The 26,312-nt window shown below is 62.8% G+C and overlaps 1 protein-coding gene across 1 annotated transcript in view; it reads right to left on the reverse strand.

Annotated features, from left to right (window-relative positions):
- RYR1 (ryanodine receptor 1) overlaps window positions 1-25,319 on the reverse strand; it is a gene marked incomplete at both ends in the record, with an annotated part of 82,091 nt that extends 56,772 nt beyond the window's left edge. The window contains 27 exon segments of the mRNA XM_084224394.1: window positions 638-812; window positions 2,119-2,330; window positions 2,931-3,078; window positions 3,619-3,778; window positions 4,434-4,517; window positions 4,992-5,095; window positions 5,711-5,815; window positions 6,304-6,523; window positions 8,258-8,450; window positions 9,266-9,507; window positions 10,488-10,621; window positions 11,177-11,295; window positions 11,929-12,024; window positions 12,866-13,001; window positions 14,788-14,974; window positions 15,210-15,331; window positions 16,451-16,615; window positions 17,125-17,281; window positions 17,584-17,661; window positions 17,743-17,836; window positions 17,928-18,021; window positions 18,628-18,740; window positions 18,858-18,936; window positions 19,046-19,120; window positions 22,049-22,153; window positions 23,288-23,407; window positions 25,275-25,319. Coding sequence (XP_084080520.1) covers window positions 638-812; window positions 2,119-2,330; window positions 2,931-3,078; window positions 3,619-3,778; window positions 4,434-4,517; window positions 4,992-5,095; window positions 5,711-5,815; window positions 6,304-6,523; window positions 8,258-8,450; window positions 9,266-9,507; window positions 10,488-10,621; window positions 11,177-11,295; window positions 11,929-12,024; window positions 12,866-13,001; window positions 14,788-14,974; window positions 15,210-15,331; window positions 16,451-16,615; window positions 17,125-17,281; window positions 17,584-17,661; window positions 17,743-17,836; window positions 17,928-18,021; window positions 18,628-18,740; window positions 18,858-18,936; window positions 19,046-19,120; window positions 22,049-22,153; window positions 23,288-23,407; window positions 25,275-25,319 — 3,562 coding nt within the window.
- Window positions 25,320-26,312: the final 993 nt, after the last annotated feature.

A 26,312-nucleotide genomic window follows, 5' to 3' on the forward strand; every position in this document is an offset into this window, starting at 1 on the left:
CAGAGCCCCCAGCCCCACGTCCTGGCCCAGGTTCAGGTGGCCCTCCTGGCCCAGCCCCAGGCTGCACACGGGCACAAAGCCTGGGGGGCACAGGGGGGGGTCAGCACTGAGACCCCCAACCCACCCCTGAGCCCCCAGACCCATCCCAGAGCCCCCAGACCCATCCCAGAGCCCCCAGCCCCACGTCCTGGCCCAGATTCAGGTGGCCCTCCTGGCCCAGCCCCAGGCTGCACACGGGCACAAAGCCTGGGGGGCACGGGGGGGGTCAGCACTGAGACCCCAGACCCATCCCTGAGCCCCCAGACCCATCCCTGGAGCCTCCAGACCCATCCCAGAGCCTCCAGACTCATTCTTGGTGCTCCCAGACACATTGCTGGATCCCCCAGACCCATCCCTTGATCCCCCAGACCCATCCCTTGATCCCCCAGGTCCATCCCTGGAGACCCCAGACCCATTCCAGAGCCCCCAGACCCACCCCTGAGCCCCCCCAGACCCATTCCAGAGCCCCCAGACCCATTTCTGAAGCCCCCAGACCCAGCCTCCCCTCTTCTCCCACCTCAGCTTCAACCCCCCCCATCCTCCCCCAGCCCCAGGTGACACCGGGGGGGTGTCACCAAGGCCGGGGTCCCCCCCTCACCGTCGGCCACCTCGAAGTCCCTGAAGGCCACCTCGGAGCCCCCGTCCCCGATCAGCACCTCCCCGTTGAGGGTGAAGCTCATGTGGCACTCGCCCAGGTCGATGAGGCAGCCCACGACGTCCCCAGCCTGCCAGGGGCGCCCAAAGGACTCGCCACCCACGTGCCACCGCTGGGCCTGGGGACAGCAGGGACACCAGGGGGTCACAGAGGAGTCACAGGGGTCACAGAGGGGTCACAGGGGTCACAGGGACCCACGACGTCCCCAGCCTGCCAGGGGCGCCCAAAGGACTCGCCACCCACGTGCCACCGCTGGGCCTGGGGACAGCAGGGACACCAGGGGGTCACAGGGAGGTCACAGGGGTCACAGGGACCCACAATGTCCCCAGTTTGCCATGGGTGTCCAAGGACTCGCCACCCACGTGCCACCGCTGGGCCTGGGGACAGCAGGGACACCAGGGGGTCACAGGGGTCACAGGGACCCACGACGTCCCCAGCCTGCCAGGGGCGCCCAAAGGACTCGCCACCCACGTGCCACCGCTGGGCCTGGGGACAGCAGGGACACCAGGGGGTCACAGAGGGGTCACAGGGGTCACAGAGGGGTCACAGGGGTGACAGGGACCCACAATGTCCCCAGCCTGCCAGGGGCGCCCAAAGGACTCGCCACCCACGTGCCACCGCTGGGCCTGGGGACAGCAGGGACACCAGGGGGTCACAGGGGTCACAGGGACCCACGACGTCCCCAGCCTGCCAGGGGTGTCCAAGGACTCGCCACCCACGTGCCACCACTGGGCCTGGGGACAGCAGGGACACCAGGGGGTCACAGCAGGTGACTCAGGTGTGTTCCTGAGTGTCCCTACACGTCCCTCCATGTCCCCCACGTGTCTCCCCGTGTCCCCACCTGTCACCACATGTCCTCACGTGTCCCAAGTAGGTTCTGTGTGTCCCTCATGTCCCCGTGTATCCCTGTGTGTCCCTGAATGTCCCCACGTGTCCCCCATGTCCCTGCCTGTCCCCACATGTCCCTGCAGGTCCTGACATGTCCCAAGCAGGCTCGGTGTGTCCCCCGTGTCCCTGTGTGTCCCTGCCTGTCCCCACGTGTCCCCAGCAGGCTCTGGGTGTCCCCATGTGTCCCTGTGTGTCCCTGAGTGTCCCTGGCTGTCCCCACCTGTCCCCAGCAGGCACTGGGTGTCCCCATGTGTCCCCATGTGTCCCTGTGTGTCCCTGTGTGTCCCTGGCTGTCCCCACCTGTCCCCAGCAGGCACTGGGTGTCCCCATGTGTCCCTGTGTGTCCCTGTGTGTCCCTGGCTGTCCCCACGTGTCCCCAGCAGGCTCTGGGTGTCCCCCATGTCCCCGCCTGTCCCTGTGTGTCCCAAACAGGCTCTGTGTGTCCGCCCGTGTCCCAACACGCCCCCACTTGTTCCCACGTATCCCCGAGTGTCCCTGGCTGTCCCCAGGTGTCCCCGCCGTGTCCCCAGGCTCACCCGGTGCCCGTTGAAGACGAAGGCCATGTCGTCGGCGCCCAGCTCGGTGTCGGGTCGCAGCCCGGGCCGGGCCCAGCCCACGCGCATCTCCCCGGCCGTCACCGCCTGGAACTCGAAGTACCAGCGGCCGCTGCGCACGGCCGAGCCCCGCTCCGCCCGGAACAGCCGCGGGCGGGGGGCGCGGGGACCCCCCGGGGGCACAGCCTGCGAGGCTGGGGGGGACACGGGGGTCAGCACCCCAAAAATGGGACATGGAACCCCAAAAACGGCACCCAGACAGCCCAAAAACGGCACCCAGCCAGCCCCGCTCCGCCCGGAACAGCCGCGGGCAGGGGGCGCGGGGACCCCCCGGGGGCACAGCCTGCGAGGCTGGGGGGGATAGGGGGGTCAGCACCCCAAAAATGGGACATGGAACCCCAAAACAGCACCCAGAGAGCCCCAAAACCGGGATATGGAACCCGAAAAACGGCACCCAGAGAGCCCCGCTCCACCCGGAACAGCCGCGGGCGGGGGGCGCGGGGACCCCCCGGCAGCACAGCCTGCGAGGCTGGGGGGACAGGGGGGTCAGCACCCCAAAAATGGGACATGGAACCCCCAAATACCGGGACATGGAACCCCAAAAACAGCACCCAAACAGCCGCAGCTGGGGGGTACCGGGACCCCTCGAGGGGCCACCGTGTGAGGCTGGGGGAGACAGAGGGGTCAGGACCCCAAACCAGGACACAGAGACCCCAAAACCGGCACCCAAACAGTACCAGCAGCTCCAAAATGTCCCCAAGTGTCCCCAGAGTGTCCCTGAGCCCCCCACTCACGCGTCTCCTGGTCGGGGGGCTCGATGTTGTAGCCGTAGCCCAGCAGGGTCCGCACGGCCTGGCACAGGCTCTCGCGGTTGGTGGCCTTTGTCCCCTCGTCCAGCAGGTTGTAGGGGACCAGCCGCGGGTTCCGCTTGTTCTTGATGTCCTGGGGACACGGGGACAGCGGGCTCGGGGCGTGGGGACATGGGGACACAGACATGGGGACACGGGGACAGCGGGCTCGGGGCGTGGGGACATGGGGACACGGGGACACAGCCATGGGGACACAGGGACAGTGGGCTCAGGGCATGGGGACACGGGGACACAGCCATGGGGACAGAGGGACACAGGGGTCAGGGGACTGGGGACAGAGGGACACAGGGCTCAGGGGATTGGGGACACAGGGACATCAGGCTCAGGGGTGTGGGGACATGGGGACACCCCCACAGGCACAGGGATAGAGGGACACAGGGCTCAGGAGCATGGGGACATGGGGACACAGCCATGGGGACATGGGGACACCAGGCTCAGGGGCCTGGGGACATGGGGACACCCCCACAGGCGTAGGACACGGCCATGGGGACAGAGGGCGGTGACACCACGGGGACAAGGGGGGGTTTTTGGGGAGGTCGGGGGTGGGTGGGCGCCCCTCGGTGGGGTCCCCAGAGGGTCCCCAGAGGGTCCCCAAGGTCCCCAGGGTCCCCACCTGGGTGGTGCTGTAGGTCCAGCCCTGCTGCACCCTGTCCCGGGCCCAGACGTTGTGGCCGTTCTCGGCCAGGCGATCGACCAGGGTCAGCTGGGCCGGCGTCAGCCGCACGTGCGACAGGTCCAGCGGCGCCGGCTTGTACCCGTTGGACATGGTGTACCTGGGCGGGGGGGACACACCTGTGGGACCCCACGGGACCCCCACGGGGCACCTCGGGGCACCTCAGGACCCCCACGGGGCACCTCGGGACCCTCAACCTACAGAGACCCCATCAAACTTCCTCAAGGGTCCCCAAACTGGGACATCCCAACCTAACCTTGACCTGTTGGACATGGTGTACCTGGGCAGGGGGGACACACCTGTGGGACCCCCACGGGACCCCCATGGGACCCCCCAGGACCACCACGGGGCACCCCGGGGCACCTCGGGACCCCCACGGGGCACCTCGGGACCCCCAGAACTGCTCCCACCCGTGGGGACCCCAAACTTCCTCAAGGGTCCCCAAACTGGGACATCCCAACCCAACTGGGACATCCCAACCCAACCTTCACCTGTTGGACATGGTGGGAATGGGGGGGAAAACACCTGAGGGACCCCCCCAACCCATGGGGACCCCCGTAAGGACCCCCCAGAAGCTCCTCCAGGACCCCAAAACTGCAACATCCCAGACTGGGACACCGCCAAACTGGGACACCCCCAAACTGGGACTTTCTTTGAAGGACCCCAAACTGGGACCTCAAACTGGGATCCCCTACAGAGACCCCCCCCCCCAAACTGGGACCCCCCCCAGCCCCTGGCAGCCCCCCCAAACCCACGTTTTGGGCAGTTTGATCTTCTTCAGGTTCTCCTCAGCCTTCTCGTCCGCCATCCCCACGTGGCAGCCCAGGGCCAGCAGCGTCCTGGGGACACCCCAAAAATCAGCACCCCCAAATCTCTGACCCCTCCTCAAAACCCTCCCCCTACCCCCAAATCCAGCACCCCCAACTCCAGGGGGCTCAGGATGAGGGGGGACCCCAAAACCCCAGCCTGTTTTGGGGACACACCCCAAAGTGGGGGAACCTCAAAACCCCCCCAAGTCCCCCCAGCCTGAAGTGAAGGGAGACCCCAAAACCATCTGAACCCCAAAACACCCCCAAGCCCCCCCAGTCTGAGGTGAGGGGTGACCCCAAAACCATCTGAACCCCAAAACCCCCCCAAGTCCCCCCAGTCTGAGGTGAGGGGTGACCCCAACACCACCCCCATCACCCCCAGGCTCAGAGAAGACCCCCAAACCCCCAGCATTTTGGGGTGATTCCTCCCCTAACCCCCTTCCCCTTTCCCAGGGGGTCCCCCAAAGAGGGGGGGACCCCCAAATTCCCCGGTGCCCCCCTTACTTGAGGGTCTCCCCCGACATCTGGAGGTTGTAGCCGCGCTCGGGCTCGGGGAGGCTGTGGAAGCTCAGCAAACAGGGGTGCAGGCGCTGCACATCATCCCGGACCTGGGGCACCCCAAAAACACCTCCTGGCCACTGGGACCCCCCCAGTCCAGCCAGCGACCCCCCAAAAACGGCCCCAAAAGGAAAAATCCCAAAGGCACCCCATGGGATCGCCTCAGAAAGGACACAAATCTTGGGGAACCCCAAAAAGGAATCCCAAAAAGGGGTAACCCCAATTTAGGGAGCCCCAAAAAGGGACCTCCATTTGGGGACCCCTCCAAGGACACCAAACAGGGGATTTGGGGTGCCCAGGGAGGATTTAGGGGTGCCCAGGGAGGATTTAGGGGTGCCCCACTCACAAGCCCGTAGGTCCAGCCCTGCTCGATGCGGGTCAGGGCCCAGAGCTCAGGGTGAGTTTGGGGGTTTTATGGGGTTTTTATGGGGTTTGGGGTTCCCATGGGATTTGGGGTGCCCACGGAGGATTTTGGGGTTCCCAGGGAGGATTTTGGGGTGCCCCACTCACAGGCCTGTAGGTCCAGCCCTGCTCAATGCGGGTCAGGGCCCAGAGCTCAGGGTGGGTTCGGGGATTTTTGTGGGGTTTGGGTTTCCTGGGGGATTTTGGGGTTCCCAGGGGGGATTTTGGGGTGCCCAGGGAGGATTTAGGGGTGCCCCACTCACAGGCCCGTAGGTCCAGCCCTGCTCGATGCGGGTCAGGGCCCAGAGCTCGTGGATGTTCTCCGCCAGCTTCTCCCGGATGCGCTCCAGGTGTGGGGGCAGCACGATCTGGGGGGTGAAAAAAGGGGGTGTTGGAGCCCAAAACTCCCCAAACCCCCCCCCAATCTCTTCAAGCACCTCCAAATTCCCCTTCAAGCCCCCCAAAATCCCCCTCTATTCCCTCCAAACCCCCTCCATCACCCCCAAATCCTCTCCCAATCTTGCTATTCTCCCCTCCATCCCCCAAAACCCCCCAAACCCCCCTAAATCCTGTCCCAATCCCACCTCCATCCCCCAGAAGCCCCCCCAAACCCCCTGAAACCCACCTCCATCCCCTCAAACACCCTCCCATCCTCCCCAAACACCCAGAAACCCACCTCCATCTCCCCCAAACCCTATCCCAATCCCCCCAAATCCCCCCTACACGCCCCCAAATCCCACCTCCATCTCCCCCAAACCCTATCCCAATCCCCCCAAATCCCCCCTCCACACCCCCAAATCCCCCCACCATCCCCCCAGACCCCCTCCCACGCCCCCGGCCGCCGCCCCCCGCGCACCTGGCAGGTGTCCACGGGGCAGGGGGTGAAGGCGGTGTGGGGCAGGGCCCGGGTGGGCCCCAGGAGGCTGCGGGCGCCGGGCGGGGCCGAGCCGCGGTAGGCGGTGAGCGGCTCCAGCCGCAGCCGCTCCCGGGGCAGCAGCGCCTCGGCGCAGGGCGCGTAGCCGGGCGGCGGCACGAAACGGAACTCGCCGTGCCGGCCCCCCAGCAGGAACCGGAGCCTGCGGGGACAGCGAGTGGAGTGAGACCCGGACCCACGGAAACCCCATAGAAACCCCATAGAAACCTCTCACACCCCACAGAACCCCCCCAGCAGGAACCGGAGCCTGGGGGGACAGGGAGTACAGCGAGTGAGACCCGGACCCACGGAAACCCCATAGAAACCCCATAGAAACCCCTCAGACCCCACAAAACCCCCCAGCAGGAACCGGAGCCTGGGGGGACAGGGAGTACAGCGAGTGAGACCCGGACCCACGGAAACCCCACAGACCCCCCACAGTGAGACCCGGACCCACAGAAACCCCATAGAAACCCCATAGAAACTTCTCAGACCCCACAGAACCCCCCCCAGCAGGAACCGGAGCCTGGGGGGACAGGGGTACAGCGAGTGAGACCCGGACCCACAGAAACCCCAGAGTGAGACCCGGACCCACAGAAACCCCAGAGTGAGACCCGGACCCATAGAAACCCCATAGAAACCCCTCAGACCCCGCAGAACCCCCCCCAGCAGGAACCGGAGCCTGGGGGGACAGGGGTACAGCAAGTGAGACCCGGACCCACGGAAACCCCATAGAAACCCCATAGAAACCTCTCAGACCCCACAAAACCCCCCAGCAGGAACCGGAGCCTGGGGGGGACAGGGGGTACAGCGAGTGAGACCCGGACCCACAGAAACCCCATAGAAACCCCATAGAAACCTCTCAGACCCCACAAAACCCCCCCAGCAGGAACCAGAGCCTGGGGGGACAGGGGGTACAGCGAGTGAGACTCGGACCCACAGAAACCCCAGAGTGAGACCCGGACCCACAGAAACCCCACAGACCCCCCACAGTGAGACCCGGACCCACAGAAACCCCAGAGGGAGACCCGGACCCATAGAAACCCCACAGACCCCACAGGGACCCCTGGACCCACACCCCAACCTCCCCCAGACCCACTCAGACCTTTCCTTTAAGGATCCCACCCCTCCCCTTTAAGGGTCTCAGCCCCCTTTAGGTGTCCCAACCTCCCCTTTAGGGGTCCTACCCCTAACTTTAAGGGTCCCACCCCCCACTTTATGGGTCCTACCCCCAACTTTATGGGTCCCAGCCCCACTTTAGGGGTCCCAGCCCCCTCACACCCCCAACTTTAGGGATCCCAGCCCCACTTTAGGGGTCTCAGCCTCCCCTTTAGGGGTCCCAGCCCCCTCCCACCCCCAACTTTAGGGATCCCAGCCCCACTTTAGGGGTCCCAGCCCCCTCACAGCCCCCTCTTTAGGGGTCGCACCCCAACTTTAGGGAACCCAACCCCCACTTTAGGGATCCCAAGGGTCCCAGCCCCCTCCTGGCCCCCACTTTAGGGATCTCGGCCCCACTTTAGGGGTCCCAGCCCCCTTCCTACCCCTACTTTAAGGATTCCAGCCTCCCCTTTAGGGGTCCCAGCCCCCTTTAGGTGTCCCAACCTCCCCTTTAGGGGTCCTACCCCTAACTTTAAGGGTCCCAGCCCCCTTTAGGTGTCCCAACCTCCCCTTTAGGGGTCCTACCCCTAACTTTAAGGGTCCCACCCCCCACTTTATGGGTCCTACCCCCAACTTTAGGGGTCCCAGCCCCCTCACAGCCCCACTTTAGGGATCCCAGGGGTCCCAGCCCCCTCCTGGCCCCCACTTTAAGGATCCCAGCCTCCCCTTTAGGGGTCCCAGCCCCCTCCCACCCCCTTTCAGGGCTCCCAGCCCCCGATTTGGGGGTGTCCCCCCTCACCGGACCCCCGCCGAGAAGCTGGCCACGGGGCTGAACAGGGTGTCCAGGTTGAAGCCCTCGAGGACCCCCTGGACCGGGGCCCCGTTGAGGCGGAAGGAGGCGCTGGGGACCCCCAGGTCCAGGCAGCAGCTGACCACGTCCCCTTCGGCCAGAGCCCGGCGTTGGGGTGACCCCACGGCCTTGGGGACACCCCCTGGGGGGGGACAGAGGGGTCAGGGGTCACAGGGGGTCACAGGGGACAGGGGGACCCCCAGGTCCAGGCAGCAGCTGACCACGTCCCCTTCGGCCAGAGCCCAGCATTGGGGTGACCCCACGGCCTTGGGGACACCCCCTGGTGGGGACAGAGGGGTCAGGGGTCACAGGGGTGTCCTAGAGTGGTCCCAGGGTGGTCCCATGGGGTTCCCAGGGTGGTCCAGGGAGGTTCCTGGGTGGATCCCAGAGGGAACCAGGGGGGTCCCAGGGTGGTCCCAGAGGGAACCAGGGAGGTCCCTGGGGGGTCCCAGAGGGAACCATGGGGATCCCAGGGTGGTCCCAGAGGAAACCCGGGCAGATCCCAGGAAGTTCCTGGGCTGGTCCCAGAGTGGTCCCATGGGGTTCCCAGGGTGGTCCCAGAGGGAACCAGGGAGGTCCCAGGGTGGTCCCAGAGGGAACCAAGGGGGTCCCAGGGTGGTCCCATGGGGCTCCCAGGGTGGTCCCAGAGGGAACCAGGGAGGTCCCAGGGTGGTCCCAGAGGGAACCAGGGGGGTCCCAGGGTGGTCCCATGGGGTTCCCAGGGTGGTCCCATGGGGGTCCCAGGGTGTTCCCATGGGGGTCCCAGGGTGATCCCAGAGGGAACCAGGGGGGTCCCAGGGTGGTCCCATGGGGTTCCCAGGGTGATCCCAGAGGGAACCAGGGGAGGTTCCAGAGTGATCCCGTGGGGTTCCCAGGGTGGTCCCAGAGGGAACCAGGGGGGTCCCAGGGTGGTCCCATGGGGTTCCCAGGGTGATCCCAGGTGTGCCCCCTCCTCACCTGTCCACAGGTGGAGGCCGTCGAAGGCGAAGGAGTTGAGGTCGTCGCCGGCGCCGTTGCCCCCCCAGCCCGCGCCCCCGCCCGGGGCGGGCCGGAAGCCCCCGGCCGCCCCCCAGCCCACGCGCAGGTGGGTGGGCACGGCGGTGACGAAGGGCTGCGCCCGCTCCACCGCCACCTCGAAGTACCAGCAGCGGAACTGCGTCGAGCCCGGCGCCGTGCCCACAAACAGGTTGGGGCGCACGCTGCCAGGGAAGGGGGACACCCCGGTGGGAAGCCCAAAATGCACCCCAAGGACACAAATCCCACCCTGAGAACCCCAAAGCTCACCATGAGAACCCCAAATCCCACCATGAGAACCCAAATCCCACCCTGAGAACCCCAAAGCTCACCATGAGAACCCCAAATCCCACCATGAGAACCCAAAGCCTACCTTGAGAACCCAAATCCCACCCTGAGAACCCCAAATCTCACCATAAGAACCCAAAACCCACCCTGAGAACCCCAAATCTCACCATGAGAACCCTGAATTCCACCATGAGAACCCAAATCCCACCATGAGAACCCCAAAGCTCACCATGAGAACCCAAATCCCACCCTTAGAACCCCAAATCCCAGCCCGAGAGGCACAAATCTCACCCTGAGAATCCCAAATCCCACCCTGAGAACCCCAAATCCCACCCCAAAGCCACCCAGGGACCCTCAGGATCAGCCCAGGGACCTCCAGGAGCACCTCAAGAGCTTCCAGGTGCACCCCAACCACCTCCAGACCCCCCCAAAACCCCCCAAAACCCCCGTAACTCTCCTGTCCAGGACCCCCCTGACCCCTGGAAGCCCCCCTGGACCCCCAAAAACCCCTTCAGACGTCCCCAAGATCTTCTAAAAACATCTCAAGAACTTCCAGGAGTCCACAAGTTCTTCTGGAAACATCTAAAGAACTTCCAGGTGCACCTCAACCGCCTACAGACACCCCAAAACCCCCGTAACTCCCCTCCCCAGGACCCCCCTGACCCCTGGAAGCCCCCCCGGACCCCCAAAAACCCCCTCAGACGTCCCCAAGATCTTCTAAAAACATCTCAAGAACTTCCAGGAGTCCCCAGGTTCTTCTAGAAACATCTAAAGAACTTCCAGATGCACCTTAACCACCACCAGACTCCCCAAAACCTCTGTAACTCCCCTCCCCAGGAGCCCCCAGCCCCCGAAGCCCCCAGGACCCCCAGCCCACCTGGTGACGTAGTTGACCATGCCGGTCTGCAGCAGCAGGTCGCGGCGGGGCAGCAGGTTCTCGGTGATCAGGTTCTGGTTGGAGCGCACGGCCACCGCGTTGCAGACGCACAGCGAGCACAGCACGTCCAGCACCTGCGGGGGGACACACCTGAGCGCACCTGGGCACGGCTGGGGACACAGCTGAGCACACCTGGGCACGGCTGGGGACACCTGGGGACACACCTGAGCGCACCTGGGCATGGGTCACACCTGAGCGCACCTGGGGATGGCTGGGGACACCTGGGGACACACCTAAGTGCACCTGGGGACACCTGGGGACAGCTGGGCACACCTGAGCACACGTGGGGACAGCTGGGGACACCTGGGGACAGCTGGGGACACACCTGAGCGCACCTGGGGACACCTGGGCACAGCTGGGGACAGAGCTGAGCACACCTGGGCACACCTGGGAATAGCTGAAGACACACCTGGGCACACCTCAGGACACCTGGGCATGACTGAGATCATACTGGAAGCAACTGGGATATTCTGGGTATATTCTGGTTATACCTGGGGACACACCTGGACACACCTGGGGACTGTTGGGGACACCTGGACACACCTGGGGACTGTTGGGGACACCTGGGTACACCTGGGCACACAACTGGGCACACCTGGGCACACCTGTGCCCCCCCAGCCCCGCCCACCTTGTGGTTGCGGCCGTGCTTGTCGAGCAGGGAGATGATGGATTTGATGTGGTTCTCCTGGATGATGTTCAGCACCTCGGGGCTCTCGATCAGCACGCAGTACAGCACCTCCAGGATGCCTGGGGAGGGACCCCAGACCCACCAGAGGGTCACACCCACAGCAGAGGGGACCCCAGACCCACCAGAGGGACCCCAGACCCAGGGGAGGGACCCCAGACCCACAGCAGGGACCCCAGACCCACCAGAGACTGGGTGCAGTACAGCACCTCCAGGATGCCTGGGGAGGGACCCCAGACCCACCAGAGAGATCCCAGACCCAGGGGAGGGACCCCAGACCCACCAAAGGGTCACACCCACGGTGGGGGGACCCCAGACCCACAGCAGGGACCCCAGACCCACCCGAGAGTGGGTGCAGTACAGCACCTCCAGGATGCCCCCAGACCCACCAAAGGGTCACACCCACAGCGGGGGGGGACCCCAGACCCACCATAGAGACCCCAGACCCACCAAAGGGTCACACCCACAGGGAGACCCCAGACCCACAGCAGGGTCAGACCCACAGGAGGGACCCCAGACCCACAGGAGAGACCCCAGACAGACCCACAGGAACCTTCAGGGCCTTCAGCATCCTGAAGGTGCCCCAGAGAAGCAGCACCAGCACCATGAGAGACCCCCAGCAGCCCCAGGGCAAGGGGTCAGACCCACAGGAGAGACCCCAGCCCCAGGGGAGCCCCCAGGGCCGCCCCACTGACCTGAGGAGGCCTCCAGCCTGTCCAGCTTGCTGACCAGCCAGTCCAGGTTGGTGGAGAAGAGCGCGCAGTTGGCTCGGTTCCCCCGGATCAGCGAGGCTGGGGGGGCACGGGGGGTCAGCCCTGCCCCACAGCACCCACTTCTGCCCCATAGCACCCTCAGCACCCCACATCTGTCCCATAGCACCCACATCTGCCCCACAGCACCCACTTCTGCCCCACAGCACCCACTTCTGCCCCACAGCACCCACTTCTGCCCCATAGCACCCACAGCACCCCACATCTGTCCCATAGCACCCACATCTGCCCCACAGCACCCACATCTGCCCCATAGTGCCCACATCTGCCCCATAGCACCCCATCCTGCCCTGTAACCCCCTGCATCTGGCCCATAGCCCTCACATCTGCCCCACAGCACCTGTATCTGCCCCATACACCCCATATCTGCCCCATACACCCCATATCTGCCCCATGACCCCCATATCTCCCCCATAGCACCCCATATCTGCCCCCCAGCCCCCTGTATCTGCCCCCCAGCCCCCCATATCTGCCCCCCAGCCCCCCGTATCTGCCCCCCAGCCCACCCAGCAGCTCGTAGAGCAGGTTGACAATCTCCTTCCAGGCTGCCACCACCTCATCTGCCCCATACACCCCATATCTGCCCTCCAACCCCCATATCTGCCCCATACACCCCATATCTGCCCCATACACCCCATATCTGTCCCGTACACCCCCATATCTGCCCCCCAGCCCACCCAGCAGCTCGTAGAGCAGGTTGACGATCTCCTTCCAGGCTGCCACCACCTCATCTGCCCCATACACCCCATATCTGCCCTCCAACCCCCATATCTGCCCCATACACCCCATATCTGCCCCATACACCCCATATCTGCCCCATACACCCCCACATCTGCCCCCCAGCCCCCCGTATCTGCCCCACCCAGCAGCTCGTAGAGCAGGTTGACGATCTCCTTCCAGGCTGCCGCCGCCTCCTCGCCCGCCGCCTCCCCGAACTGCGCCGCGGTGCTGTAGGCGCTCAGGCGGTCGATGCAGCTCAGCACCAGGGTCAGCATCCCCTGCGGCCCGGGGAGGGGGCTGTCAGACCCCCCGTGGGACCCCCAAACTGGGACACCCACCCTGGGACCCCCCTAAACACCCTGAGGCACACCCGGCATCCTGGGACCCCCAAACTGGGACACCCACCCTGGGACCCCCAAACTGGCACCAGGGTCAGCATCTCCTGCGGCCCAAGGGGCCTCAAACCCCACCCCGAGCCCTCTTGGGACCCCCAAACTGGGACTACTCCCCCCCCCCCTCAATTCTGCCACACCTTCCAGGACCTCCACGACCCCACTGTGACCTCTGAAATTTTGGGAGGGGGTAGGGCTGGGGCTCACACCTCTGCTTAGAAGAGGCTCTGGATCACCTGGACCTGGCCATGCCCCCAGACTCCCACTGGGGCACAGGTTCAACCCTTTAATCCCGAGTTTAACCCCTCTAACTCTGAGTTTAACCCCTCTAACCCCGAGTTGAACCCCTCTAACCCCGAGTTGAACCCCTCTAACCCCGAGTTAACCCCTCTAACCCCGAGTTGAACCCCTCTAGCCCCGAGTTAACCCCTCTAACTCCAAGTTTAACCCCTCCCAGATTTGGGATGGGGTCCTGGGGGTCACACATCCTGCTGGAAGAGGCTCTGGCAGCTTCAGATCACCCCAAAATGTCCCCAGACTCCTGCTGGGGCACAGGTTTAACCCTCTAACCCTGAGTTTAATGCCTCTAACCCCGAGTTTACCCCTGTAACCCCGAGTTTAACCCCTCCCGGATTTGGGGCGGGGTCCCGGGGGTTGCACCTCCTGCTGGAAGAGGCCCCGGATCACCTGGACCTGGCGATGCCCTCTGGGGCACAGGTTTAACCCTTTAACCCTGGAATTTAACCCTCTCACCCCGAGTTTAACCCCTCTAACCCTGAGTTTACCCCTGTAACCCCAAGTTTAAGCCCTCCCAGATTTGGGGCGGGGTCGCAGGGGTCCCACCTCCTGCTGGAAGAGGCTCTGGCAGTTCCAGATCACCCCAAAATGTCCCCAGACTCCCACTGGGGCACAGGTTTAACCCTTTAACCCCGAGTTAACCCCTCTAACTCCGAGTTTAACCCCTCCAACCCCGAGTTTACCCCTCTAACCCCGAGTTTAAGCCCTCCCGGATTTGGGGCGGGGTCCCGGGGGTCCCACCTCCTGCTGGAAGAGGCTCTGGCAGCTCCAGATCACCCCAAAATGTCCCCAGACTCCTGCTGGGGCACAGGTTTAACCCTCTAACCCCGAGTTTAACGCCTCTAACCCCGAGTTTAACCCCTCCTGGATTTGGGGCGGGGTCCCGGGGGTTGCACCTCCTGCTGGAAGAGGCCCTGGATCACCTGGACCTGGCGATGCCCTCTGGGGCACAGGTTTAACCCTTTAACCCCGAGTTTACCCCTCTAACCCTGAGTTTAACGCCTCTAACCCCGAGTTTACCCCTCTAACCCCGAGTTTAACCCCTCCCAGATTTGGGGCGGGGTCGCAGGGGTCCCACCTCCTGCTGGAAGTGGCTCTGGCAGCTCCAGATCACCCCAAAATGTCCCCAGACTTCCCCTGGGGCACAGGTTTAAGCATTCAACCCCGAGTTAACCCCTCTAACTCCGAGTTTAACCCCTCCAACCCCGAGTTTAACCCCTCTGACCTCGAGTTTACCCCTCTAACCCCGAGTTTACCCCTCTAACCCCGAGTTTACCCCTTTAACCCTGAGTTTAACCCCTCCAACCCCGAGTTTACCCCTCTAACCCCGAGTTTAACCCCTCCCGGATTTGGGGCGGGGTCCCGGGGGTCCCACCTCCTGCTGGAAGAGGCTCTGGCGGGCCCGCAGCGCCCGCAGGCGGCCCTGGCGCTGCTCGTGCCGCAGCTCGGGGGGCGGCGGCTCCAGGTACCCGATCAGGTCCCGCAGGCTCAGGATCACCCCGGCGATGGGCAGGGGGGGCGGCGGGGACCCCCGGGGGCGGCCCTGCAGGCTGTCCAGGCTCCTGGGGGGACGGGGTCAGACCACCAGGACCACCCTAACAACACCCCCAAACTCCCCGGGAGCCCCCAGACCACACGGGGATCCCCAGAGCAGATGGAAGCCTCGTAGAGCCCCGTGGTGCTGAGGACCATCCCCAGCCCTCCAGGACCCCCAGGGGTTTCTGACACCCCCAGGAGGTTATGATCCCCCCCAGGGACCCCCAGGACCCCCCCGGACCCCCCCGGACCCCCCCAGACCTGATGAAGGCCCCGTAGAGCCCCGTGGTGCTGAAGACCATCCGAGCTGCCTGCGACTCCTGGCGCTGGGAGCGGCTCAGGGTCAGCGCGTCGTCCATGTGCCCCTCCTGGTGCAGGATGGCCTGGGGGGGCAAAGGGGGGGGTCACAGGGGTCCCCCGAACCACAGAGACCCCCCAGAATCCACAGAGACCCCCCTGAACCCACAGGGAACCCCTGGAACTCACAGCGACCCCAAAACTCTCCATGACATCTCAAAAAATGTTGCAGAGCCTCTCCAGAGCCATCCCAGTGCTGCTGAGAGTCCCAAAAACGCCTCAAAACTCCCCAAAACTCCTCACCAAGCTCTCAGAGTGCCACCCCAGCAGGTTTTGGGGACCCCAAGGATCCTCCTAAACCCCAAAGACTCCAAACATCCCTCAAAAACCCATCTCAGTGCCTCCTGGAGCTTTCAAAACCTCCTACAACCCTCCAAAATTTCCTCCAAAGCCTCCTCAGAGGCCCCCTCCGGTGATTTTGGGGACCTCAAACGATCCCAAAGATCCCCCTAAACCCCCAAGACCCCCTCAAAGACTCCAAACACTCCCACAAAGCCCGTCTAGACCCATCTCAGTGCCTCCTGGAGCTCCCAAACCCCCCAAAACTCCCCAAACTCCCACCCCAAAGCTTCCTCAGAGCCCCCCCCGCCCCTCCCCCGGTAATTTTGGGGACCCCAAAAGACCCTAAAGATCCTCCCAAACCCCAAAGACCCCAGACACCCCCTCAAAGACACCCAAAAATCCACCTAGACCCATCTCAGTGCCTCCTGGAGCTCTCAAACCCCCCCAATACCCCCTAAAATTCCCCCAAATCCCCCCAAAACCTCCTCAAAGCCGCCCTCCTCTGATTTTGAGGACCCCAAAAGACCACAAGGATCCTCCTAAACCCCAAAGACCCCCTCAAAGTCTCCAAACTCCCCCACAAAGCCCGCCTAGACCCATCTCAGTGCCTCTTGGAGCTCCCAAAACCCCCCAACACTCACCCAAATCCCCCCCCAAAACCCCCAGAACCACCCCAGCACATTTTGGGGGACCCCCAAAGATTCTCCTAAACCCCAAAGACCCCCTCAAAGACTCCAAACACCCCCGCAAAGCCCGCCTAGACCCATCTCAGTGCCTCCTGGAGCTCCCAAAACCCCCTAAAACTCCCCTAAAACTCCCCCCAAAGCACCCCCAGAGGTGATTTTGGGGTTTTGGGGTCCCACCTTCCTCTTGAGCAGCCCGAGGCGCAGGGCCTTGGGGTCGGGGGCGGCGTAGGTGACCCAGAGCCCGCTGGAGCTGTGCTGCAGGAAGCACAGGGACTCGCCGTACTTGATCTCGGGGGGCCCCATGCCCTCGATGTCCCTTTTTGGGGTCGTCTCCAGCTTCTCCTGTGGGGTCAGGGGGCACAGGGGGGGTCAGCAGGGGGGGCAGGGTCCGGATGGGGGCAGGGAGTGGGGTGGGGTGGGATGGAGAGCAGGATGGGGTCGGGATGGGGACCAGGAGAGGCTTGGGGACATCATGGGGACATCCCAGAGAAGTTGGAAACAAAGGTGGTCACGTTCATGGAGGGGACAGAGACCAGGACAGGGTCAGGATGGGGACCAGGAGAGGGTTGGGGACAGCTGGGGTGGGGACAGGCACCAGGACAGGGTCAGAAGCAGGTTGGGGACATCATGGGGACATCCCAGTGGTGTTGGAAACACAGGTGGTCACGCTCATGGAGGGGACAGGGACCAGGACAGGGTCAGGATGGGGACCAGGAGAGGGTTGGGGACATCATGGGGACATTCCTAGGGACAGAGACTGGGACCAGGAGTGGTTTGGGACAGCTGGGGTGGGAACAGGGACCAGAACAGGGACCAGGAGCGGGTTGGGGACATCCAGGTGACACTCCCACCTTGGAGGCCCGGAAGCAGAAGGTGGCCACGCGCGTGTTGGCCGCGGTGGCCTCCACCATGGCCAGCCCGGTGGCCTCGGTCAGCGCCAGGTAGCGGCCGGTGGTGACGTGGCGCAGGCGGAAGGGCTGTCCCCAACGCAGGTGGCTCCCGCTCCAGCTGAGGGACACAGGGAGGGGACACTGCTGTCACCAGGGGGGTTGGGACACGGGGACGGGTCATGGGGACATGAGGTGACACGGGGGACACAGGCTGAGGGCATGCAGATGTGTCACAGGGACACGGGGACACAACGAGGTGCTGACAGGTGACACCAGGACAGGACACGATGACACAGTGACACATCTTGGGGACACTCCAGGACCCCAAACCCCCACTGGGGCTCCACGGGGGGACCCCACAGAGTGTCCCCAGTGTCCCTGGGGGGTGGTGACATCCCATGTCCCCCAGTGTCCCCCTACCTGATGCGCAGGGGCTCCAGGCGCCACAGGGACCTGGCGTGGGCGCACACGGCGCCACCCTCGTAGTTGACAATGCTGCTGGGAGGTGACAAAGGGGGGGTCACAGCCAGTTGGGGACCCGCACCCCAAATTTGGGGGACAAACTGGGGACAGCCCCACCTGCGCTCCTCGCCCTGCTCGGGGGCCGTGGGGGTCAGGCACTCGTCCATGTGGCCGTGGAACAGACGCATGACGTGGCCGCCGGTGACAAAACCTGAGGGGACATTGTGGGGGACAGGGGGTCAGGGTGTTGGGGACACCCCAAAGAACCCCCCCACCCAAATTTGGGGTGCCTCAGGTGTCACCTTCCTCAGAGCCCGAGCAGATGGGGTTCATGTTCCACAGGGTCTGCATGAAGGAGGCGTCCACCTGGAGCTCCCCGGAGGCCGTGGAGAGGTGCTGGGACAGGTGGGACATGAGTGAGACACACGGGTGACACAGATGGGACACAGGTGGGACACAGGGGTGACACAGGTGGGACACAGGTCCCCAGGTGTCCCCTCTCACCAGGTATCTCTCCGAGGACACGCTGACCAAGATCAGGTCAGGCAATCCCTATGATCCCCCTGTCCCTCCGTGCCCCCAGGTGCTCCCCCATGTCCCCCCTGTCCCTCCATGTCCCCAGCTGTCCCTCTGTGTCCCCAGGTGTCCCCAAGTGTCCCCAGGTGTCCCCTCTCACCAGGTATCTCTCCGAGGACACGCTGACCAGGATCAGGTCAGGGAATCCCTATGTCCCCAGCTGTCCCTCTGTGTCCCCAGGTGCTCCCCCATGTCCCCCCTGTCCCTCCATGTCCCCAGGTGTCCCTCTGTGTCCCCAGCTGTCCCTCTGTGTCCCCAGGTGTCCCCAGGTGTCCCCTCTTACCAGGTATCTCTCCGAGGACACGCTGACCAGGATCAGGTCAGGGAATCCCTATGTCCCCCCTGTCCCTCTGTGTCCCCAGGTGTTCCCCCACATCCCCAGGTGTCCCTCTGTGTCCCCAGGTGTCTCCAGGTGTCCCCTCTCACCAGGTATCTCTCCGAGGACACGCTGACCAGGATCAGGTCGTCTCCCACCCGAACCTTCTCCCCCTCCGAGCGCTGCTTGGACGCCGGGTGCATTGTCCACCAGCACGCCTCACCTGGGGGCACACCCCAAATCAGCACCCCAAAAACCACGGGTGGGGCACCCCAAAACACCCCGAAACCAACCCACCCCACCTGGGGGACCCCAGGAACCCTCTGGGTCCCCCCTTTACCTGCTGCATCCTTCTGCAGCCCCACGTCGAAGGCCAGTTTGTCGGTGACCGAGCGGGAGGTGGTCAGGCAGCTCAGGTACTGGGGGGACACGCGGTTATTGGGGGTCCCCAAATCCCCCCGAGCCCCCCAAAACCCTCAAAGCCCCCCCAAAATCTCCAAAACCCCCCCAGAGCCCCCCCAAACTCACCATGCCGCTGTGTGTGTGTCTCAGCAGGATGGCGTGGCCGTAGAGCAGCGTCCGGTGTCCCCCACCCTGAGAGGACTTGGGGGGCACAGGGGGGTCAAGGAGGGGACCCCAAAATCCCCTGAGGCCTCCTGGACCCCCCAAAAAAACACCTTGAACCCCAGAAAAAAAACCCCTGTGGGCTCCATGTTTCAGATACAGCTCCTTGTGCATCGCTGCCCCGTTGTTTTGGGGTCTCCCCCTTGTTTTGGGGTCCCCCCATTGTGGGGTCTCCCCGTGTTGGGGTCTCCTGTGCATTGCACCCCCCTTGTTTTGGGGTGCACTGTGCCTTGGACCCCCCCTCGTCTCGGGGTTCCCCTCATGGTGGGATGCCCCCAAATTGAGGACTCCCCTGATATTGGGGTCCCCAATTTCAGGGTCTCACTTCCCACTGGGGTCACCCCATATCGAGATCCCCAATTTTGGGGGTCACCCCATTGAAATCCCCTCAAAATTTGGGGGTCCCACTTTTGGGATCCCTGTAATATTGAGGGTCTCCATTTTTGGGGGGCGCCCCCCATATTGAGGTTTCCTCCAAGCTGGGATCCCAAATTTAGGGGGTCCCCCCAAACTGGGATCCCAAATTTTGGGGTGACCCCACGTCCCGTTCCCCGATTTTTTGGGATCCCCAGTGGATTTGGGATCCCCCCCCTTTTGGGGTTTCCCCAAATTGGGATCCCAAATTTAGGGGTCACCGCACATCCGGCTCCCCAATTTTTTGGGATCCCCTTTTTGGGGTCTCCCCATGCTCCCGGGGGGATTTGGGATCCCCCCTTTTTGGGGTGCCCCCCATGCTCCTCCCCCCGTGCTCACACTTTGGGATCCATGCAGAATTTTGGGGGGGCTGTGGATGGATGGGATTGGGGGGGGAGGGGCACACCCGGACCCCTGGGTCCATGCGGGATGGGCAGAGCCCCCCAAAATTTGGGGGGTGGGTGAGGAGGAGGAGGAGAAGGAAGAGGAGGGGCGTGATGAAGGTGAGGATGAGGATTTGGGGTCACCACACCACAGTGGCACCTACCCACTTATCCAGATCGACCCCCTGGGTGGGCGGGGGGATAGAAAAGAGGGGGGGGTCACGTGGGGGGGCTGCGACCCCCCCCAAAAACACCAGGGATCCCCCAAAACCCCCTCCCAGAAAGGGACCCCAAAAACTGCTCAAGGAACCCCAGAATCTCCAGGTCTCTGCAGGATCCTAAAGCCCCCCAAAACTCCTTCAGGAACCCCACAGGATCCTAAAATCCCCAAAAAGGACCCCAAAAACTCCTCTGGGAACCCCACAGGATCCTAAACCCCCCCCAAAAAGGACCCCAAAAACTCCTCTGGGAACCCCACAGGATCCTAAAACCCCCAAAAAGGACCCCAAAAATCCCTTCTGGGACCCCCAGGATCCCCTCAGGTGTACCCAAAAACCCCTCCAAGACCCCCAAACCCAACCCTACAACCCCCCAGGGTCCTAAAACCCCTCCCCAAGTCCCCTCTTAAGGACCCCAAACCACATCTAGTGCCCCCCAAATGCCCCGTGGGACCCCAGACCCACCTCAAGGGCCCCCCAAATCCCCTTGTAAGGACCTCAAACTACCTCTAGTGCCCCCCAAATCCCCTCTAGTGCCCCCCAAATGCCCCGTGGGACCCCAGACCCACCTCGAGGGTCCCCCAAATCCTCTTTGGGACACCAGACCCACCTTGAGAGCCCCCCAAATCCCCTCTAGTGGCCCCCAAATGGCCTTTGAGACCCCAGACCCACCTCGAGGGCCCCCCAAATCCCCTCTAGTGCTCCCCAAATCACCTTGGCATTCCCCAAATCCCCTCTTAGGGACCTCAAACCACCTCTAGCACCCCCCAAATCCCCTGTGGGACCCCAGACCCACGTCAAGGGCCCCCCAGACCTCCTTTGGAACCCCAGACCCACCTCTAGTGCCCCCCAAATCACCTCTAGTGCCCCCCAAATGGCCTGTGGGACCCCAGACCCACCTCAAGGGCCCCCCAAATCCCCTCTAGTGCCCCCCAAAAGGCCTGTGGGACCCCAGACCCACCTCGAGGGCCTCCCAAATGGCCTGTGGGACCCCAGACCCACCTCGAGGGCCTCCCAAATGGCCTGTGGGACCCCAGACCCACCTCAAGGGCCCCCCAAATCCCCTCTTAAGGACCTCAAACCACCTCTAGTGCCCCCCAAATCCCCTCGAGGGCCCCCCAAATCACCTTGGCATTCCCCAGATTCCCTCTTAGGGACCGCAAACCACCTCTAGTGCCCCCCAGATCCCCTCTAGTGCCCCCCAAATCCCCTCTTAGGGACCTCAAACCACCTCTAGTGCCCCCCAAGTCCCCTCGAGGGCGCCCCAAGTCCTCTCTGGGAGCCTAGACCCACCTCTAGTGCCCCTCAAATCCCCTCTAGTGCCCCCCAAATCCCCTCTAGTGCCCCCCAAATCCCCTCGAGGGCCCCCCAAATCCCCTCGAGGGCCCCCCAAGTCCTCTCTGGGAGGCCGGACCCACCTCTAGTGCCCCCCAAATCCCTCGAGTGCCCCCCAAATCCCTCGAGGGCCCCCCAAATCCCCTCGAGGGCCCCCCAAGTCCTCTCTGGGAGGCCGGACCCACCTCTAGTGCCCCCCAAATCCCTCGAGGGCCCCCCAAATCCCTCGAGGGCCCCCCAAATCCCCTCGAGGGCCCCCCAAGTCCTCTCTGGGAGGCTGGACCCACCTCTAGTGCCCCCCAAATCCCCTCTAGTGCCCCCCAAATCCCCTCGAGGGCCCCCCAAGTCCTCCCTGGGAGGCCGGACCCACCTCTAGTGCCCCCCAAATCCCCTCGAGTGCCCCCCAAATCCCCTCGAGGGCCCCCCAAGTCCTCTCTGGGAGGCTGGACCCACCTCTAGTGCCCCCCAAATCCCCTCTAGTGCCCCCCAAATCCCCTCGAGGGCCCCCCAAATCCCCTCGAGGGCCCCCCAAATCCCCTCTGGGAGGCCGGACCCACCTCGCTGCCGATCTCGGAGCTGTTGGCCAGCATCTCCTGCAGCGCCCGCACCGACAGCGACTGCTCCAGCACGAAGCAGCACACGGCCAGGTCGGGGGGGACATTCTGGGGACAAAAGGGGGGTCAGGGGTCATGGGGGACACTCTGGGGACACAGAAAGGGGATCAGGGGGACACTCTGGGACACAGAAAGGGGTCAGGGGTCATGGGGGACACTCTGGGGACAAAAGGGGGGTCAGAGATCATGGGGGACTCCTAAATGTTGGGTTTGGATTTCTTTTTTAAGAGTTAAGGTCGGGGTTGAAGTGTTTGAGGCAGGGTTTTGTGTGCAGATTTAGATTGTTTGTTATTGGTTTTTAGTTGTGATTCATTACTAATACAATCTCATCTAACATTAATTAGTAGTATATAATAATTATATATTCTTATAAATACATGTTGTATAGATACATTAGTACATTTGCATTTATTATAAATATATATTTTTATTAAAATATATATATTATAGATAATACATATAACATTTGAAATAAAAAGTATAACAACATAACTGAATATATACTTATATCTATTTTATATACAATATCTAGGATATTATAGGATAATATTATACATTTAAATATTAATATTACATGCTTATATATTACTATTATGTGCTTATAATTTTTCATTAAACTTATAAAATTTAGTCTAAAATTCTCAGCATCCAGAACTCCAACAAAATTCTAAAATTTAGTCAAAAAATTCGGCTGTACCTGCCCCTAAACCCTCCCTCAGCCCCCTGAAACCCCCCAGATTTGGGGTCTCCCGGGGTCCCCACAGCCTCCCCCAGATTTTGGGGGTCCCCCCGGATTCTGGGGGTCCCCCCAAAGGTGGGGAGGGGTCTCACCTGTGCGTTGGAGGTGAGCTCAAGGCTATCCCAGCTCCTAAATCCTCCCTCAGACCCCCAAAACCACCCCAAAACCGCCCAGATTTGGGGTCTCCCAGGGTCCCCCCAGCCTCTCCTGGATTTTGGGGGTCTCCCCGGATTCTGGGGGTCCCCCCAAAGGTGGGGAGGGGTCTCACCTGTGCGTTGGAGGTGAGCTCAAGGCTATCCCAGCTCCTAAATCCTCTCTCAGACCCCCAAAATCCCCCAAAATCCCCCAAACTTGGGGTCTCCCGGGGTCCCCCCAGCCTCCCCCGGATTTTGGGGGTCCCCCCGGATTCTGGGGGTCCCCCCAAAGGTGGGGAGGGGTCTCACCTGTGCGTTGGAGGTGGGCTCCAGGGAGCACAGGCGGTTCCCAAAGCCCTCGACCGACAGGCAGAGCTTGAGCTGCTCCTTCAGCAGCGTCGTGGTGCACTGCAGGACCACCTCGTCATCCTGGGGGGGAAATTGGGGGGTCAGCACCCCAAAATATCCGCCAGAAATCCAAAATATCCTCCAGAAATCCAAAATATCCATCACAAATCAAAACAAAACCCCAGAACCCCGAAATACCCCTCAGAACACCCCAAAAACCTCCATTATGTCTTTATGGGGTGGGGTGGCACTGCAGGACCACCTCATCATCCTGGGGTGAAAAATTGGGGTTCAGAACCCCAAAATATCCCAAAATGAAACCCCAAAATTATTGCAGGACCACCTCGTCATCCTAGGGGAAAAACTGGGGTTCAGTACCCCAAAATATTCCCCCTAAAACCCCCCAAAATCCCAAAATACTCCCAGAATCCCAAAATATCCCCAGGACCCCAAAATATCCCCCAGAACCCCAAAACCAGGACCCCTTGGGTACCCCAAAACCCTGTTTAGGGGGGTCAGGACCCCTTGGGTGCCCCCAAATTTTATTGGGGGGGGGTCAGGACACCCTGGGTGCCCCTAAACCCTTTTTGGGGGGGTCAGGACCCCTTGGGTGCCCCCAAACCCTTTTTTGGGGGGGTCAGGACCCCCTGGGCGCCCCCAAACCCTTTTTTGGGGGGGGTCAGGACCCCCCTTTTCCCCCCCCCCAAGGAGTTTGGCTCCCCCTCCCCCTCCCCCACCTGCTCCCATCACTCGGGGCCCCCCCGAAATTGGGGGTGGGGGAGGGGCGGATTCCACCCGCGGGCCGGGGATGCCATGGGGGGGGAGGGGCGGCTCCGTGACTCAGTTTCCCCCTCCCCAAAAAATCCCCCCCTCCCCCAAATCTGCTGAGCTCAGCATTTCCCCCTCCCCCCACACCAAGGTCACCCCTTTGCCCCCTCCCCCCCAATTCCCCTCCCGGTCTCATTTTGAGGCCAAACTGGGAGAAACTGGGACAGAGCAACTGGGACGCCCCTCCCCCCACCCCCCCCGACCCCCCTGGGGGGGATCTGGTGTCGCCCCTCCCCCTCCCAGCAGCTGCTCCCCCTCCCCCCCCCCGTGTTGCTTTTTTGGGAGCCCGGGACAGGTGGGGGGAGGGGTGGGGTGACCCCCTCCTTCCCAGGGCTCCTCCCAGTTCATCCCAGTTCATCCCAGTATCCTGTCTCCCTCCCCAGTATCTCCCACTATCCCCAGTCTCCCTCCCCAGTATCCCCAGTACTCCCAATCCCCCTCCCAGTTCATCCCAGTACCTCCCAGTATCTCCAGTTTCCCTCCCCAGTCTCCCCAATAGCTCTCAGTATTCCTCGTCCCCCTCCAAGTTCATCCCAGTGTCTCCCAGTCCCCCCAGTTTCCTCTCTCAGTTCCCCCAGTTTCCCTTCCCAATTCTCCCAGTATCCCCAGCTCTGTTCCCCCAAATCCCCCCAGTATCCCGTCCCAGTACCCCCAGTCCTTCTCTCCCAGTTTTTCCCACTTCTCCCAGTTTCTCACCCAGCATCTCCCAGTATCCCATCCCAGTTCTCCCTCTTTCCACCCCAATCCCTCCAGTTCCTCCCCAGTATTCCCACCAGCCCCTCCAGTATCCCCCTTCCAATCCCCCCAGTTTCCTCCCAGTATCTCCCAGTTTCCCCTCCCAGTTTCTTCCCAGTGTTCCTCCCCAATTTCTCCCAGTTCCCCCTCCCAGTATCTCCCAGTATTCCTCCCCAATTTCTCCCAGTTCTCCCAGTTTCCCCTCCCAGTATTCCTCCCCAATTTCTCCCAGTTCTCCCAGTTTCCCCTCCCAGTATTCCCCCTCAATTTCTTCCCAGTATTCCCCCCAATTTCTCCCAGTTTCTTCCCAGTATCCCCCCCAATTTCTCCCAGTTTCCTCCCAGCATCACCCCCCAGTTTCCTCCCAGTCTCCCCAGTTTCTCACCGTCCGCAGGAATTGCACATCGTCCTCGCCTTCCCCCTCAGCCATCGCCGCGGGGGTTTTGGGGGGTCCCGGGTGAGGTTTGGGGGTCCCGACTCCGGTTCGGGGGGTCCCGGGTGAAGTTTGGGGGGGTCCCGGGTGAAGTTTGGGGGGGTCCCGTCCCACCCCCCTCGGCTGCTCCCCCCGCGGGTGTCACCGATCGTGTCCCCCCCGGTGTCGCGAGGGCTGGCGGTGACACCTGCAGCCCCTCCCCCACCCGTGACGTGAAGGGGGGGGAGGGTCCCGGGGGGGGAGGGGGCGGGAAACTGAGGCACGGAATCGCCCCATGTCACCTGTGGGGAAACTGAGGCACGGAATCCCCCTTTTGTCACCTGTGGGGAAACTGAGGCACGGAATCCCCCCCCCCCATATCACCTGTGGGGAAACTGAGGCACGGAATCCCCCCCCATATCACCTGTGGGGAAACTGAGGCACGGAATTGTCCCATGTCACCTGTGGGGAAACTGAGGCACGGAATCGTCCCATGTCACCTGTGGGGAAACTGAGGCACGGAATCGCCCCATGTCACCTGTGGGGAAACTGAGGCACGGACCCCTTCCCATATCACCTGGAGGGGGAAACTGAGGCACAGACCCCTCCCCATATCACCTGGAGGGGGAAACTGAGGCACGGAATCCCCCCATATCACCTGGAGGGGGAAAGTGAGGCACAGAACTCTCCCCTTTGTCATCTGCAGGGAGAAATTTGGGCACGGACCTTTCCAACCCTCCCCTCGAGGTCCTCCCCAACATTGGGGGGATGAGGCCCCCACAGTTCAGCCCAGCACAGCCTGTTCTTCTCGGAGGAGAGATTTTAGGAGTGATTTTAGGAGTGATTCCACCTCCCAGACCAGACCCTCCTCGGGGCAGAATTTGAGGGCGGCTCACCTCAGAATGCAGGCTGAGGAGATCTCAGAGCAGCATCCCCCAGAGTTCTCCACAGGCTCTCCAGAGCTCCTTGGCGTGAAGACTCCAAACCCCTCAGAGCACCCCAAACCCCTTC

Source organism: Fringilla coelebs (genome assembly GCF_963513975.1).
Source record: "Fringilla coelebs genome assembly, chromosome: 37".
Classification (NCBI taxonomy): domain Eukaryota; kingdom Metazoa; phylum Chordata; class Aves; order Passeriformes; family Fringillidae; genus Fringilla; species Fringilla coelebs.